The following is a 16,307-nucleotide window of genomic DNA, read 5'->3' on the forward strand; positions in this document are numbered from 1 at the left end:
ATATAACTACACTCCTCGAACATCTGAATTACTTACACTCCTCAAACATCTGAAATACTTACTCCTCAAACATCCGATACTTACACTCCTCAAACGTGACACTTACACTCCTCGAACATCTGGAATACTTACACTCCTCAAACATCGGAATTACTCACACTCCTCAAACATCGGAAATACTTACATTCCTCAAACATCTGAAATACTTACACTCCTCAAACATCTGATACTTACACTCCTCAAACATCTGATATAACTACACTCCTCGAGCATCTGATATGCTTACACTCCTCAATAATCTGATATGCTTACACTCCTCAAACACCTGAAATGCTTGCACTCCTCAAACATCTGATATACCTACACTCCTCGAACACCTGAAATACTTACACTCCTGGAACATCTGAAATGCTCACGCTCCTCGAACACCTGAAATGCTTACACTCCTCGAGCATCTGACATACCTACACTCCTCAAACATCTGATATACTTACACTCCTCGGGTATCTGATATACGTGCACTCCTGGAACATCTGAAATGCTCACTCCTCGAGCATCTGATATGCTTACACTCAAGCATCTGATATACTCACTCCTCAAACATCTGATATACCGACACTGGTCGAACATCTGATATACTTAAACTCCTCGAGCATCTGATATGCTTACACTCCTCGAGCATCTGATATGCTTACACTCCTCGAGCATGATATGCTTACACTCCTCGAGAATCTGATATGCTTGCACTCCTCGAACACCTGAAATGCCTCCACTCCGCAAACATCTGAAATGCCTACACTCCTCAAACACCTGAAATGCTTACACTCCTCGAACACCTGAAAAGCTTACACTCCTCGAACACCTGAAATACCTACACTCCTCGGACATCTGATATCCTTACACTGCTCGAACACCTGAAATGCCTACACCCCGCAGACATCTGAAATGCTTGCACTCCACGAACACCCGAAATACTTACACTCTTCGAAAATCTGAAATACTTGCACTCCTCGACCATCTGACAGACTTTCATTCCTCGAACATCTTCTGGAACTCTCTGCTCACCTTCACTCTTTCATTCCTCTTTTCTCCAGCCTCTGGAACAAACTCCCTCACTCTCTTCAATCCCACTCCTCCCCCCCAGGTCTTTAAAACAGCGAAACCTTGCAGTGTCCATGTGTTTTATACCTCTCCCACCACCCCCACCCCTCTTCCCATGCCCCTCCCCCCAAGCCCTCTTATTATATGTTTTGTGTGTGTCCGTTTGTTACCTCCACTACCGAAGGTGGATGGAGGTTATGTTTTCACCACTGTCTGTTTGTTTTTTGTCTGTTTGTGGACAAGATATCTCAAAAAATTGTGGACGGATACGGACGAAATTTGGCAGAGAGGTAGCTGATGTGACTCAGACGAAATGATTAGATTTTGGTGAAGATCCGGATTCGGATCCGGCTAGGAGAATTTATTAAGTGATTCTTCACCATTGGGAGATAGGGCCAAAAACTATACATTGCAGGATATCTCAAAAAATTGTGGACGGATTTGGACGAAACTTGTTGGACAGGTTGTGTGTGTGACAAGGAAGAATCGATTCGATTTTGGTGAAGATCTGAATATGGATTCGGACATGAGAATTATTTAATTTTATTAAGTGATTTTTCACCATTGAGTGATATGGCGAACCAGGCGTCTGCCTGGTATGCTCTGCACCGAGTTCCGTTCTAGTCTTTTTTTGTGATTAATGTTAGCTCTTACACGAGCCTCGATCTTGTATACAAAAAAAAAAAGTTTCCACTTTGACATCATGGGGTATTATTTGTAGATCAGTGACAAAAAATATCTAAATTTAATCCATTTTAAATTCAAGCTCGAACACAACAAAATGTGTAAATGTCAAGGGTTGAGAATTCTTTCCGAAGGCACTGTAAGAGAAAAGAGGAGAAGAGAAAAGGGTGAGGAGGGGTGAGGAAGGGGAGAGGAAAGGGAGAGGAGAAAAGAGGAGGGAAAGGGCGAGAAAGAGAGCGGGGGGGACCGCTTTAATGTGGGTGGTGATTGGCTGAAGGGTGATCCACGTGGGCAAATTGAAATACAGGTTCAGAGTGTACAGTAGAGAGTAAACAAATGCATATTGTAAACCCTCTGTAGTCAATGAAAATAAAGCTGTGCACTCAAACTCAACCTCTCGGTTTAGTCCTTTGTTTAAAAAGTCACAGATGTGCAAGAACGCATTTTGAAGTAAAGTCCGTTTTTATTGAAATAAATTACATTTTAGGAGTTTTAACAAAATCTTTTGAAACCTCGTTTTGGAGTTATAGTGAGAGATGCTCAATGTACATCCCTTTATCATCAAAAACATGATCTGATGATGAATGTACCATCCCGTTATACGAATATATATGAAAAAAAAAATCTCACATCCCGGGATACGCTTAAAAAAAAAAAATCCTCCCTTTCTGTATCACTTTTCAACTTCTTCAATACGTTTTATGCTTTTTTATTCCCTTACTCCCCACCTGTCCCAACCTCTCCGTCTTCCTTCCTCCCACATTCAGTTTTCTTGCGATGACAGAAAGTCCTCCAGATTTGCTTCATCATCGACTTCCTGAGGAGAAAGAAATCATCAAAACACAAAATGTCAATAAACAAGGAGGAGAAGAAGAAGACATGAAGAAATATTAATTAAATTACAAAATAAGTGAATGTGGGTTTGTGTCAGACAGCGAATACGCAAATTAATTAGGGGAGAGCGAAAAAGAAAACCATTGCCAAGTTAAATCACAACCACGCACGACATTGATGTCTCACAATCGCACACGACCTCAACGTCTCACAATCGCACACGACCTCAACGTCTCACAATCGCACACGACCTCAACGTCTCACAATCGCACACGACCTCAACGTCTCACAATCGCACACGACCTCAACGTCTCACAATCGCACACGACCTCAACGTCTCACAATCGCACACGACCTCACAGTCTCAAAACCACGCACGGCGTTGATGTCTCACAATCACACACGACCTCAACATCTCACAATCGCACACGTCCTCAACATCTCACAATCGCACACGACCTCAACGTCTCAAAACCACGCACGGCATTGATGTCTCACAATCACACACAACCTCAATATCTCACAATCGCACAAGACCTCAACGTCTCACAATCGCACACGACCTCAACGTCTCACAATCGCACACGACCTCAACGTCTCACAATCGCACATGACCTCAATGTCTCCAAACCACGCACAACATTGATGTCTCACAATCACACATGACCTCAACGCCTCACAACCGTCCACGACAATGACGCCTCACAATCGCACATGACCTCAACAGCTCAAAATCACAGACGACCTCGATGTCTCACATCCGCACATGACCTCAACGTCTCACAACCGCACATGACCGACATCTCACAACCACACATGACCTCAACGCCTCACAACCATCCACGACAATGACACCTTACAACTGCGCACGATCTCGATGTCTCACAACCGCGCAGGACATCAACGTCTCACAACCGCACACAACCTCGACATCTCACAACCACGCATGACCTAAACGCCTCACAACCGTCCATGACAATGACGCCTCACAACCGTGCATGACCTGGACATCTAACAATCGCACACGACCTCAATGTCTCACAATCGAACAGGACCTCAACATCTCACAATCGAACAGGACCTCAACATCTCACAATCGAACACGACCTCAACGTCTCACAATCGAACACGACCTCAACGTCTCACAATCGAACACGACCTCAACGTCTCACAATCGCACATGACCTCAACGTCTCACAATCGCACACGACCTCAACGTCTCACAATCGCGTACGACCTCAACATCTCACAATCGCGTACGACCTCAACGTCTCAAAATCGCACACGACCTCAACGTCTCACAATCGCACACGACCTCAACATCTCACAATCGCACACGACCTCAACGTCTCACAATCGCGCACGACCTCAACCTCTCATAATCGCGCACGACCTCGACATCTCACAACCACGCACGACCTGGACGTCTCACAACCGCGCACGACCTCAACGTCTCACAACCACGCACGACCTCAACGTCTCACAATCGCGCATGACCTCAATGTCTCACAATCACGCACGACCTGGACGTCTCACAACTGTATACACAATTGACATCTCAGTCGTGGACGACTTCAACGACGTGCTGTTTTCCTACAATGAAGATTTCTTATTAAAATGCCGATTATTATTCCACTGGCTTACCTTTACCATCAAAATACCGCAGCTGGACCACTATGCAACTGTGGCTGTCAGTCATTGTAATTAAATGTATGCACCTGTGGCTGTCGGTCATTGTAAATAAAGGTAATCACAAGGCCCTCAGTAATTGTACATAACATTAAAGCAAAGTACTGAAATGGGAAGGATTTCAAAAACAATGAGGTGATGTTTTTTTGTTCCTCTTCCTCCGTTAATCTTTTCAAACCACTACATGCTTAAACCTTTCTGATTTTCATTGCACTTGAGGTTCAACCATTGTATACACCCGTTATCCTCAATTTCTCTCTCTATTACAAATACTCGAGAAGAGCCTATTCTTATGGACAGGTAAATTCCCCCATAATTATGGACAAGTCAAACCCCCAAGAATTACGGATTGGTCAATTCCCCCAGATTTGGTGTATTGTTACGTTTGTGGGGGCAGATGATGGAATCTCATAGTAATGATAGGATTGTATAGGTATAGCATGGACCGTGGATGCGTCGGAGACATCTCTATGTATTTTAACCCTTTGAGTACGGATGACATCCAGTGCCGCAACCCGCAAAAAGTTTTGTGTACAGATGACGTTACTACACGTCATCGACTATACCTATAAATAGATCGTCATACGTGGCATTCCCGTAATGCCAAATTAATCCTGTACCGGGGGTATTTTTATCGAAAAAAAATCCCGTACTCAAAGGGTTAAGTAGGGAAACTTGAGCTTAAGATTGTTTATGTGTCTTCAGACGAGGGGTGAAGCTGTGCTAACTAATGCTAACTAGTTAGGGATCAAGGTTAGTTTTCCCCAGTATGTGAATTCTCTTTGTCACTTTCTCTTCTTTTCCATTTACAAGGCCGGCCATGCAAAACCTCCATTAAACTGCCACAACTGCCGACAGTACCCGCACATTGCCGATCGGCAAGTAAGCCACACCTGAATGAACACTCACACCAAGAAAAGCCAGCAGGCCACGCTCCTGAGCTTGCGATTGGTCGGCTGGACGGCATAGCAGATAATTTTCTGGAGAGAAAGGGCCGTTGATAAAAAGAGTGGCTCTCTCGTGTGCTTGAACAGGACACTGGCCATTGTTGGTTCGGTTGGGTCGTGGAGTTTGTGCGCTTTGGAGAGAGCGGAGGAAGAAGAGCGCATCTCTTGGCTCTCTCCGAGTTGTACTTTGCTTGGCGAAGACGTGCACTATTTTTGTTCTGTGGAAGATCGGTGCTGACTGTTTTGGGAAGCGAGGAGCTCTTTGCCGCATCGGCAGTGTTCTGCAGGAGGTTTTGGACGACTGATGGGCTCTTGGAAGCTGAAGGCCGCATTGCACTTGACGGTAGAGCGAAAGGAGGCTGTCCAATCTGCTAGCTTCACCCTTGCAGTGCCCTCGACGTGCGGTGATCGACGTCGCCATCTTGGGGCTCTTCCCGTGCGGTGGCATCAAGTATCAACGGCCCCCAAGCTACTAAAAGTCCTTGTGGAGGCCAAAGCTGAGTGCTGGCCGGCTAAAAGAAACATTTTATTTTATTTCATTTTCCCCTGTGTGTTTGTATTTGTGACTGAGTGGAGACGAGACGTCTCACAGCAGAGAATATTTGTTTTACCTCAGCATTCGTTTTATTCTTCGATTTATTTTCATTAAATTCATTGCGTGGCATTTTTCATTTGTTGTGTTCGTTTATTCGTTGTTGGTTCGAGAATAAACTCAGGTGCTTCGGGCCGGTCACCTCGGAGTTAAAACCATCTCGGCTATCTGTCCTCGATGATCTCAATCGCCGGCGACACAACAGTATTTTATGACTTGTAATACCTCCTCCCACTGGGAGAAGCAACAGGCCATACATATTTACATAGAGAGAATTGGGGTCCTCCACCCATCCTGGACCCATGGGACTATTAATTTTTTATTACTGCCTAATTAATATACCTTCATGTGCACACTTCCGAGTGCAACCAACATTGCGGTTCAGAGTACATAGAGTCAAACAAACACACAAATGGACACTCCTCAAATTATAGTTTGATTCTGTCTTCATTTTCAAAGGCAAGATATTTAGGTATTAAAGAACATAAGAACAGGTTTTTGCTGCAACCCAGGAATAACAGGCCAAACACCTCAATACAACTCTGACTTCTAGTCTATTAGTTTGTACAACAACTGTATGCAAATACAGGGAGTCTCAATAAAATGTATGCAGACTTTTGACATTTCAGAACAATTAATTAAATAGTAGAGAGAGGGGTGGCGTTAAGTGTTCCTAATACCCACCACATGGAGATAGCGTGTGATGGAATGATTGCACGTCATCAGTCAACTGGTACCCACCAGGCAGTGCAGAACGACAAGTTGGTATAGTATTCGATATTAAAGTCTGCGTACATTTTATTGAGACAACCTGTACACACCATGTTGTCATCGTTTGTGCGGTGTCACTCTGGGCAGCATTGCCAATCCAAGTGGACAAAGCAGCTGGTGGGTAATGCTGAATCACCACACACCAACAATGCATAGCCAATCAGAGTGTAACGGGGCTACGGGTGTCCAGTTTGAGTTGGATGATCACACCATCTGAACAAATAAGTGGCAGATTCAGAGGTTGGTAGTTCTGAGTGGCGATTATTCTTACCACCCTCAATTTTAGGAAGCTTTATTTATATATGTATGTATATATATATATATACGTATATATATATATATACAGTATATATATATATATACAGTATATATATATATATACAGTATATATATATATATACAGTATATATATATATATACAGTATATATATATATATATACAGTATATATATATATATATACAGTATATATATATATATATACACAGTATATATATATATATATACAGTATATATATATATATACAGTATATATATATATATACAGTATATATATATATATACAGTATATATATATATATACAGTATATATATATATATACAGTATATATATATATATACAGTATATATATATATATACAGTATATATATATATATACAGTATATATATATATATACAGTATATATATATATATACAGTATATATATATATATATATATATATATATATATATATATATATATATATATATATATATATATATATATATATACAGTATATATACAGTGGTACCTCGGCTTACGAGTTTAATCCGTTCCGTGACGGAGCTCGTAAGCCAAATCGCTCGTAAGTCAAAGCAAATTTTCCCATTCAAATGCATTGAAATGCTATTAATCCGTTCCAGCCTCAAAAAAAAAACACCAATTTTTTTTGTTAGGTGCTTTTAAATAACAAAAATGTACTTTATAAATAACAAATAATGTATAAACAAGCACGACCTCGTATATACTGTACATAATACAAGAGAATGTAAAGAAATAAACTGGTTTTATTAAGCAGAGGAGAAGAGCATGCCAGGTGAGGTGTGCGTGTTGTCGACTTGGCGAGGCAGTACGATCGTACTCCTTCTACGATATGTACGATTTTGAAGCAGAAGGAGTCCATAAAGGCTATAACGCCAGCCAAGGGCGTTACGATTATTTCAAAGCTCCGGACCTCTATCCATGAAGATATGGAGAAGTTGTTGTTTGTGTGGTTGAAGGAGAAGCAGCTCGCAGGAGATACCGTGACCGAGAGCATCATGTGTTTGAAAAGATTGAAACTCGGATATCGAGCACGGACCACGAGGTGTTTTTTCTTTTTTCTTAATCTCGGTTTCAGTGAACTTTTGCTCTGTGCTCACGTGTACTGTACCTGTACCTGTAATGGTACGTCAGAGGATGGCACCTGTTGTCATCATATTAAGTGCAAGATGTTCTGCATCGTAAGTTGGTACACCGTGGTCTTTCGGCGGTGTTTAAGCCGGCCGTCTTGGCTTCTGTCACCATTGGCATTGAGTCTTTCGATGTAGGTAGGTCGTTGTGTGCCGGTGCCTTGGCCGAATTCCTTCATTGCTGCATTGTTAGCTCACCTGGTTTTTTATACCACATCTTTGGTTATCGGACCAGCGAATGACGTCATCTCCTCCAAAGTATGGCTTATTCTCACTTGTCTTGGACGATCTTCTACTTCTAGCCTTCCACCGTGCATTTGGTGTCCACTGTACTTACTGTACAGTGCCTGGTAAAATTGATGTAATGGGTTTTTGACCGTCAACGCCATGAACCGTCATGAACCGTCAACCGCCATGAACCGCCATGAACCGTCAACGCCATGAACCGCTAACACTCAAAAGCCCATTTATCGCGCCTTATAAAGCAAAACGCAAACCGAAAGCCATGCCTCTCAAGCGAGGCGTGCTTCCGTGGTCACGTGATCCACAGGTGTAGCTCATTATACCCGCACGCGCGACACGCTTTGGCGGTCACGTGACCAGCCACTCTGGAGGCGGGGATCCCCGCCGATGACGTCACCGGCTGGAGCAAGGAGATTCCTCGCTCATGTATTTCGACGATTGCGTGTTTTATATCCAAGCAGAGATGCTTTCACGGCAAGATAACCGCGTGACCGGAACCGGAAGCCACAACCGGAAAATTCAAAAAAATAAATTTTTTGAGCTCGTACATCGGATCTCGGCTCGTATCCCAAAGCAACAAACCGCCCGAGCGACGGCTCGTATCCCGAAAAACTCGTACGTTGGGGCACTCGTAAGCCGAGGTACCACTGTATATATATACAGTATATATATATATATATAGTATATATATATATATATATATATATATATATACAGTATATATATATATATATATATATATATATACAGTATATATATATATATATATATATATATATATATATATATATATATATATATATATATATACAGTATATATATATATACAGTATATATATATATATATATATATATATATATATATATATATATATATATATATATATATATATATATACAGTATATATATATATATACAGTATATATATATATACGTATATATACATATACGTATATATACAGTATATATATATATATACAGTATATATATATATATATATATATATATATATATATATATATATATATGTACATATATATATATATATATATATATATATATATATATATATATATATATATATATATATATATAAAATATATAAAAAATATATAAAAAATATACATATATATACATATATATACATATATATATATATATATATATATAAAATATATAAAATATATATATATATGTACATATATATATATATATATATAAATATATATATATATATATATATATATATATATATATATATATATAAAATATATAAAAAATATATACATATATATACATATATATATATATATATATAAAATATATAAAAAATATATAAAATATATACATATATATACATATATATATATATATATATATATATATATAAAATATATTATATATATATATATATATATATATATATATATATATATATATATATAATTATTTAATATAAGTTGTCAATATTATTGAAAACAAATAAAGGCTACAAACAAGTCTCGAGCTGCAATTAAAGAACATGAAAGTAGAATACCTGTGGTTCCCTGAATTCTTCTTCATCTCCGATCTGGAGAGTTGAATCTATAAGGTGAACCACCTCCTGGATAGTATCGGGCTCATCTCGATTTAGAGGAATGAACCGAACCAACCCGTAATCATCGACCTGCACAACAGAACAAAACCACCAGCACATGGGCACAAACACTATTCCCGTCAGCGATTCATAAATGTCATGCGGCTATCGAGACACGGATCCGTTTCGTTAAGTGTAAAAGGATTTTGAAATTTGTGAATTGTACATTACTAGTGAGGTACCCGTGCCAGGCCAGGATCAAACAGACAATGCAGAAACGGCGAATGCTAAAGCATGAAACCAATAAATTCCACATTCCTGTAGCACCTTCAGTCGCACGTCAGACATGGATAGCAAGTTCGTGAAGGACTTCCATGAAAAACGTACCTGTTCGCAAACAAACGGGTACGTTTGTTCCATTCCCAGTCAATGGCGAATCTGCATATGGCAATCCGCGAATTCACGTTTAGAAAGTAGAAACCGTCACGGCATTTCGTCATTCACTTGAACTCGATATGGAAGGGAAATGGTGTGAGAATGGTGAAATGGCAGGGACAGAAATACAAGTTTGTGTGGTGAGGGTGCCCGGAAGGCATGCACGGTGTTGGTGACATGTTTTCTGAGGAGTTTGTAGACAGTGTGGTGAGTGTGACTGGAGTGAGTGAAAGGTTGATGATGGTGAGAATGATGATTGGAAAGCTCTTGGTGAATGTCATCTCGGGATATGCTCCGCAGGTTGGTCGGAGCAATGAAGAGAGCGACAGCTTCTGGTGTGCGATAGAGAAGCTGATGAAAAACGTGAAAGATGAGGAAGTTGTTGTGGTAGGAGGAGACCTAAATGGACATGTGGGAAGGAGTATAGACGGTTTTCAGTGAGTTCATGGGGGTTACGGATATGGTGTGAGAAATGGAGAAGGTGAAAGGATTTTGGAGTTTGCTGATGGAACTGGTTTGTTGATTTGTAATATTCAGTTCCAGAAAGCGAATAATAAGCTTGTTACATACACGTCAGGTGGGTCGACGACAACCATTGACGAAACATGGGGGTGGGATGATGAAGTTGGAAAGAGGATTGACGAGAAGAGGAAGAAGTTCAAGAAGTGGCAGAAGGCGAAGGGTACGGGGGCAGAAGAGGCAGAGCATGAAAGTTATAAGGCAGCCAAGAATGCTGCAAAGAAAGCAGTAGCAAAGGCACAGGAGACATGTAGGAAAATGTTCGGAGAACGCTTGGATTTGGAAGAGGGTCAGATAACGGTATTCAGGATTGCAAAGCAGATAGCGAAAGAGAGGTGCGATGTGATGGGGGTGAGTTGCTTGAAGGATGAAGTGGGACAAATCGTTGTGGACCCAGATGGAATTAAAGGAAGATTGAAGAGATATATGGGAATGCTGTTGAATGCAGAAAATGAATGCGATGGCAACATATAGAGTAACCCAGTTTTAGGAACGGCAGAGAAGATAACTGAGAAGTAAGTTGAAGAAGCGATAAAAGCAATGAAGAGTGGAAAAGCGGGAGGGCCGAAGGGAGTTGTGGGAGATATGTGGAAGGCATCGGGAAGTTAGGGTGTGAAGAGAATGACAGAAATCTGTAATCTGATGGTGAAAGAAGGCCGCATGCCAGTGGATTGGGAACTGAGTACCCTCGTCCCTTTATACAAGGGGAACGGTGACCCTCTGGACTGTGGCTCATATCGAGCGATAACGTCATTAGAGCATGGAATGAAGGTATTGGAAAGGTTGTTGGAGAGGAGGATAAGGAAGAAAGTGAAGATCGACGAAATGCAGTTTGGATTTATGCCAGGAAGATGAACGACAGACGTGCTTTTTATGGTAAGGCAGTTGCAGGAGAAGTACATGGAGAAGAGGAAGAAGTTGTTTCTTGGGTTTGTTGATCTGGAGAAAGCATTCAATAGGGTTCCACACGAAGTAGTAACATGGGCATTGAGGAAGTTAGGAGTGGAGGAATGGTTGATCAGAGTAGTGATGACAATGCACGAGAGAGCGCACACAGCTGTAAGGACGAAGGACGGGAACAGTGGTGAGTTTGAGGTGAAGGTAGGAGTGCATCAGGGGTCGGTACTAAGTCCACTACTATTTGTAGCTGTGATGGAGGTGCTGGCTTGGAATGTAAAGGAGGGTTTACCGTGGGAGTTATTTGTATGCAGATGATCTGGTGTTGATTGCAGAAAGTATGGATGGACTGAAGGAGAAGATGAACATGTGGAAGGAATGTATGGAGGCAAAAGATATGAAGGTGAATATTGAAAAGACTGAAGGAGTCCGGACTCCAGCAGAATACGGACAAAAGGATGGCAAGGCACAAACTCGTCCAAGAAGATATTTATTCGTAAAACCAACTCGGGAACACTGTAAAGCCCGTTTATCGGGCTGCATTATAAAGCACAACCCGAAACCGAAACCGAAAGCCACGCCTCTCAAGCGAGGCGTGCTTCGGTGGTCACGTGATCGACAGGTGTAGCTGATTATACCCGCACGCGCGACGCGCTTCGGTGGTCACGTGAGCAGCCACTCTGACGCCGCGGATCCCCGCCGGTGACGTCACCGGCTGGAGCAAGGAGATTCTGATGCTGGTCTTGCTTGGGGGACCCATGGGTCGCTACAAGACGATGGTGATGGCAAGTTGTAAAGCATGTGGTGAGGTGGAAAGAACTGGGAAGTGGCCCTGTGCTGTGTGCAGGAAGGGTGTCGGAGTGAACTCCATTCCATGTCCAATGTGCGCTGAGTGGGTTCATCAAAAATGTCGTGGTTTGAGAGGGTCATTAACCAGTGTGGCAGCTACATTCAAGTGTAAGGGGTGCACAGAGGGAGCTGCAGATGAGGAAATGTTGAGTTGGATCTTTGAGACAGCATGAACCTGGAAGGTTTGAAAACATTTTGCTGCCTAGGAGACAGGCTGAATGGAGAAGGTGGATCAGACTCGGCAACGGTTGCTGGAGTGAGATGTGCATGGAAGAAGTTTCGGGAACTGAGTGGCGTGCTGACGACGAGGAGGGGAGTGTCATTGAAGCTGAAGGGAAAGGTGTATGCTGCATGTGTGAGAAGTGTTATGATTTATGGGAGCGAGACATGGGTAATGAACGTAGAGCAGCAACGAAGGCTGGGAAGGGTGGAAATGCGAATGGTTCGGTGGATGTGTGGAGTATCGTTGAGAGAGAGGAAGACAAATGATGAATTGCGAAAGATGATGGGAATAGAGCCTGTGATGGATGCTGTGAAGAGAAACAGGTTGACATGGTTTGGTCATGTGTTGAGGAAGGATGAAAGTGACTGGTTGAGAGAGTGATGGAAATGAATGTAGAAGGAAGTAGAGGACGGGGAAGACCGAGAAAGACTTGGCTGAAGGCGATGGAAGAATAAATGCGGGCAAGGGGGTTTAGAAGGGGAGATGCAGAAAATAGGGCAAAATGCAGAAGATCGTCATTGGAGCCCGCAAGGCTAACCCCCGCTCTAGCAGGGAAAATGGCCTTAAAATGCTTGTTGTTGTTGTAAATAAAGCTCTTTCTAACCGCTGACTCACATAAATGTTTGGTACCTTCAAGGTGGGGTAGAAATCTGAAATGTTGCATTATAAATGCAACCTGAAGCCAATATCCCAGTGGAAAAAAAAAATGACAAGGTCAGAAAATTTGCGAAAACAAAAAATATCCGTAAATAGAAGTCAGCTGGTGCAGCCTCGATCTGCTCACCGCTGGTTACGTGACCCACGACAATGAACCTTTTAGATGCTTGCAGAATGCAACCACAATGGGCTTTTAAAACAAGCAAAGGAGAGCACACTTTACACATTAAAAAGGAAACGATTACAAGTGATTCTTTTGTCTGTTTCTCTGATCTACGATGTGCTTAATTTTATTGATGTCTTAAATATTTCTAATTACCAAGCAGAAGTATTATTGCAATTGGTCACTGGCTTTAACTCCAACACAAATTTTTATTGTGGATAATGGGCATCAAAAGATATATATATATATGTATATATATATATATATATATATATATATATATATTGTTGCGGATATGAGATTGGCCTCCATCCATATCCGCTTGTAAATATTCCCCTATTTCCCCAATACTTCCCAACTATCCCCAATCCCCCATTCCCTAGTCCCATTTTCTGTAAACAACACTCTGTAGACCCGACCTTCCCCTATTTCCCCCATTAAATGTCGCATCCAGGTCCACCGCATCTCACGTAGACAACTATAGGACATCTTGCTAGTTATTCTTAGTCTATGTCAGTTAAGGACTCGTTTCCATTAATTCTGACTCTTCGTTGCACCAGAATGTGATTGTATGGCACCGTTAGGAAGTTTAGGACCTCCCAATATCTCCCCGCAGCTCTTCCTCATGGCAACAACAACAACAACAACAGCAACAACAACGGCGGCGGCGCGGGGGGTGCGCGTCCTCACTCCGGCTTGGTTAGCCGCCATCGAACATGTGCTCCGACGGGGTTACCACGTAGGGGCTCGCTGTCAGCTCCTCGTCAAGGGCGGAGCCCGGTAACCCCCCGCACCCAATAGAAGCGGCAGACCGATTCCATCTGGGGCGGAGCCAACGAGCCGAGGGCGTGTCACTCCCCACTGAGCATGCGCAAGAAGAGGGAGGTGACGTCAGATGCGCGCTGGACTTGAAGGAAGAGAGACGCCACCAACCGAGCGCTGTGACAACTCCCTGCATCTACTGGACCGTACTGTATCCTGTCCCTGAGCCAAGGTGCACCTTGTGCTATCGACTGCCTGTCCTTCCCTGCCATCAATCTCTGTGTAAGTCAGTCTTGTCCCGTTTGTCTGTGGTCTGTCGGGGATAAGATAAGACTGTGACTAAGTGCCCATCTTTTCTGTGTCTTTCCCTCATTACCTTGTAATCTACCCTTCTTTTCCACCACTAATTATATCCTCCTCCGGAGGTCTTGAGAACTGTACCCCTTGTGTCGTTTCATTTATCCCAGCCGTTGTGTCCTTTCCTTCATTGATTTAGCGTAGCGCGATTCGGCCAACGTTCGAGTGGAATCGGGTGAGTTGGGGAAGAATCGGGTAAACTGTGCGAACACGGCGGCCATTCCGCTCGGTCAAGCAACATCTTAAGTCGTGTCCGTAACAATATATATATATATATATATATATATATATATATATATATATATATATATATATATATATATATATATATATATATATATATATATATATATTGTTACGGTTGCGGTTTTGATGTTATGATGGGCCGAGCGGATGGTCCAACCGCGACCGTTACAGGATCCCCAATTGGCCCGACTCCCCCAACGTTGACCAGATCGCACCACAGATATTCAATCGGGAAACCTCTAAAGCGACCGAAAGAGAAGGAAAAGAGAAGAAGACAGAGTACGGAGGAAGAACAGATTTATTATACACACACAAGCAAAAAGAAGGAGCGACCAAAATTATTTACAAGCAATGGATGGAAGAAGCAGTCACACAGTGAATCGTTAACTTATACTATTCAATTTACTTAACCCCAGGACAACATTCAAGACAGACGACGTTCACACTTACACGGGGGAAATTGCAGGCAGGATTGGCGGAGGTGGGTTGCTGGAGAGGGAGGCAGGGTCAGGTCCCTGCAACCGGCAGGGCTGGAGGTAGCAGCTCTCAATTCTTCGCGTTTTTGGCGGGGAAACCCTCGGTCGCGTCGACGCTGCCGATGCTGTAGACGTCACGCGCTGGCTCGGTCACACCTGCTCCTCTCCTTCTGGTGGAGCCGTCTCCCTCCTCTCAGCGCGTCTCTTCAAAGCTGGTTTCCTCTCCAAGTATCTCTCCTTTTTGGTTTGGAGCGTCTCTCATCTCACAGCTCACAGCTCACAGCTCATCTCTCATGTCCTCTCTCATGTCATCTGCCGAAGCAGTCCCTTCCAGTCGCTTTTATTACTCCGGGCGGAATCAAGCCGCCGGCTGCGAGGGCACGCCTACCGGGTCGCTAACCGCGGTGCTGGTTGGCTGTTAGGGCTGTCCGATTCCTCTTTTGATCATGACGACGTGCCACGCCTGTGAGTTGGCAGCTCCTACCCCCCTCTTCTCCGAGATGAGCACATGGGCAATGGCGGCTTGCGGTATTGAACACCACTCGCACCGCTTTTGAAAGGAACTTTGGAGAGCGGAGATGATTGGGGAAATTGAAAGGGGCCTACGCTTATTTCGTTTGATACAATGCAGAGTCAATCTAGTGGGAAACACATATTTAGCCTACATAGAATAAGGAAATAAACTATTTAAAAAGATATATCGTGGCCTGTGTGTAAGTTTCATGGAATTAACTAGGAGGACGGCTGCGACCATTATTTACATTACGAGGGTGTTACACACAACAAAACCATACTTTTCACATTCGTTACACTTTCTCCAAAATTGTTACACTTCTCAAAAACCGTTACACTT

General features: G+C 42.6%; 1 protein-coding gene across 1 annotated transcript in view; it reads right to left on the bottom strand.

Moving 5' to 3' along the window:
• Window positions 1-2,226: 2,226 nt before the first annotated feature.
• GPN3 (GPN-loop GTPase 3) overlaps window positions 2,227-16,307 on the bottom strand; it is a 29,991-nt gene continuing 15,910 nt past the window's right edge. The window contains exons 7-8 of the mRNA XM_068114311.2: window positions 9,832-9,960; window positions 2,227-2,602 (exon numbers count right to left, since the gene is read on the bottom strand). Of these exons, the coding sequence (XP_067970412.1) occupies window positions 2,549-2,602; window positions 9,832-9,960 (183 nt within the window). The 3' untranslated portion in view covers window positions 2,227-2,548. The remainder of the gene's footprint in view (window positions 2,603-9,831; window positions 9,961-16,307) is intronic.

This window comes from Myxine glutinosa, chromosome 4 (assembly GCF_964187855.1).
Source record: "Myxine glutinosa chromosome 4, kmMyxGlut1.1, whole genome shotgun sequence".
NCBI classification, from domain to species: Eukaryota; Metazoa; Chordata; class Myxini; order Myxiniformes; family Myxinidae; genus Myxine; species Myxine glutinosa.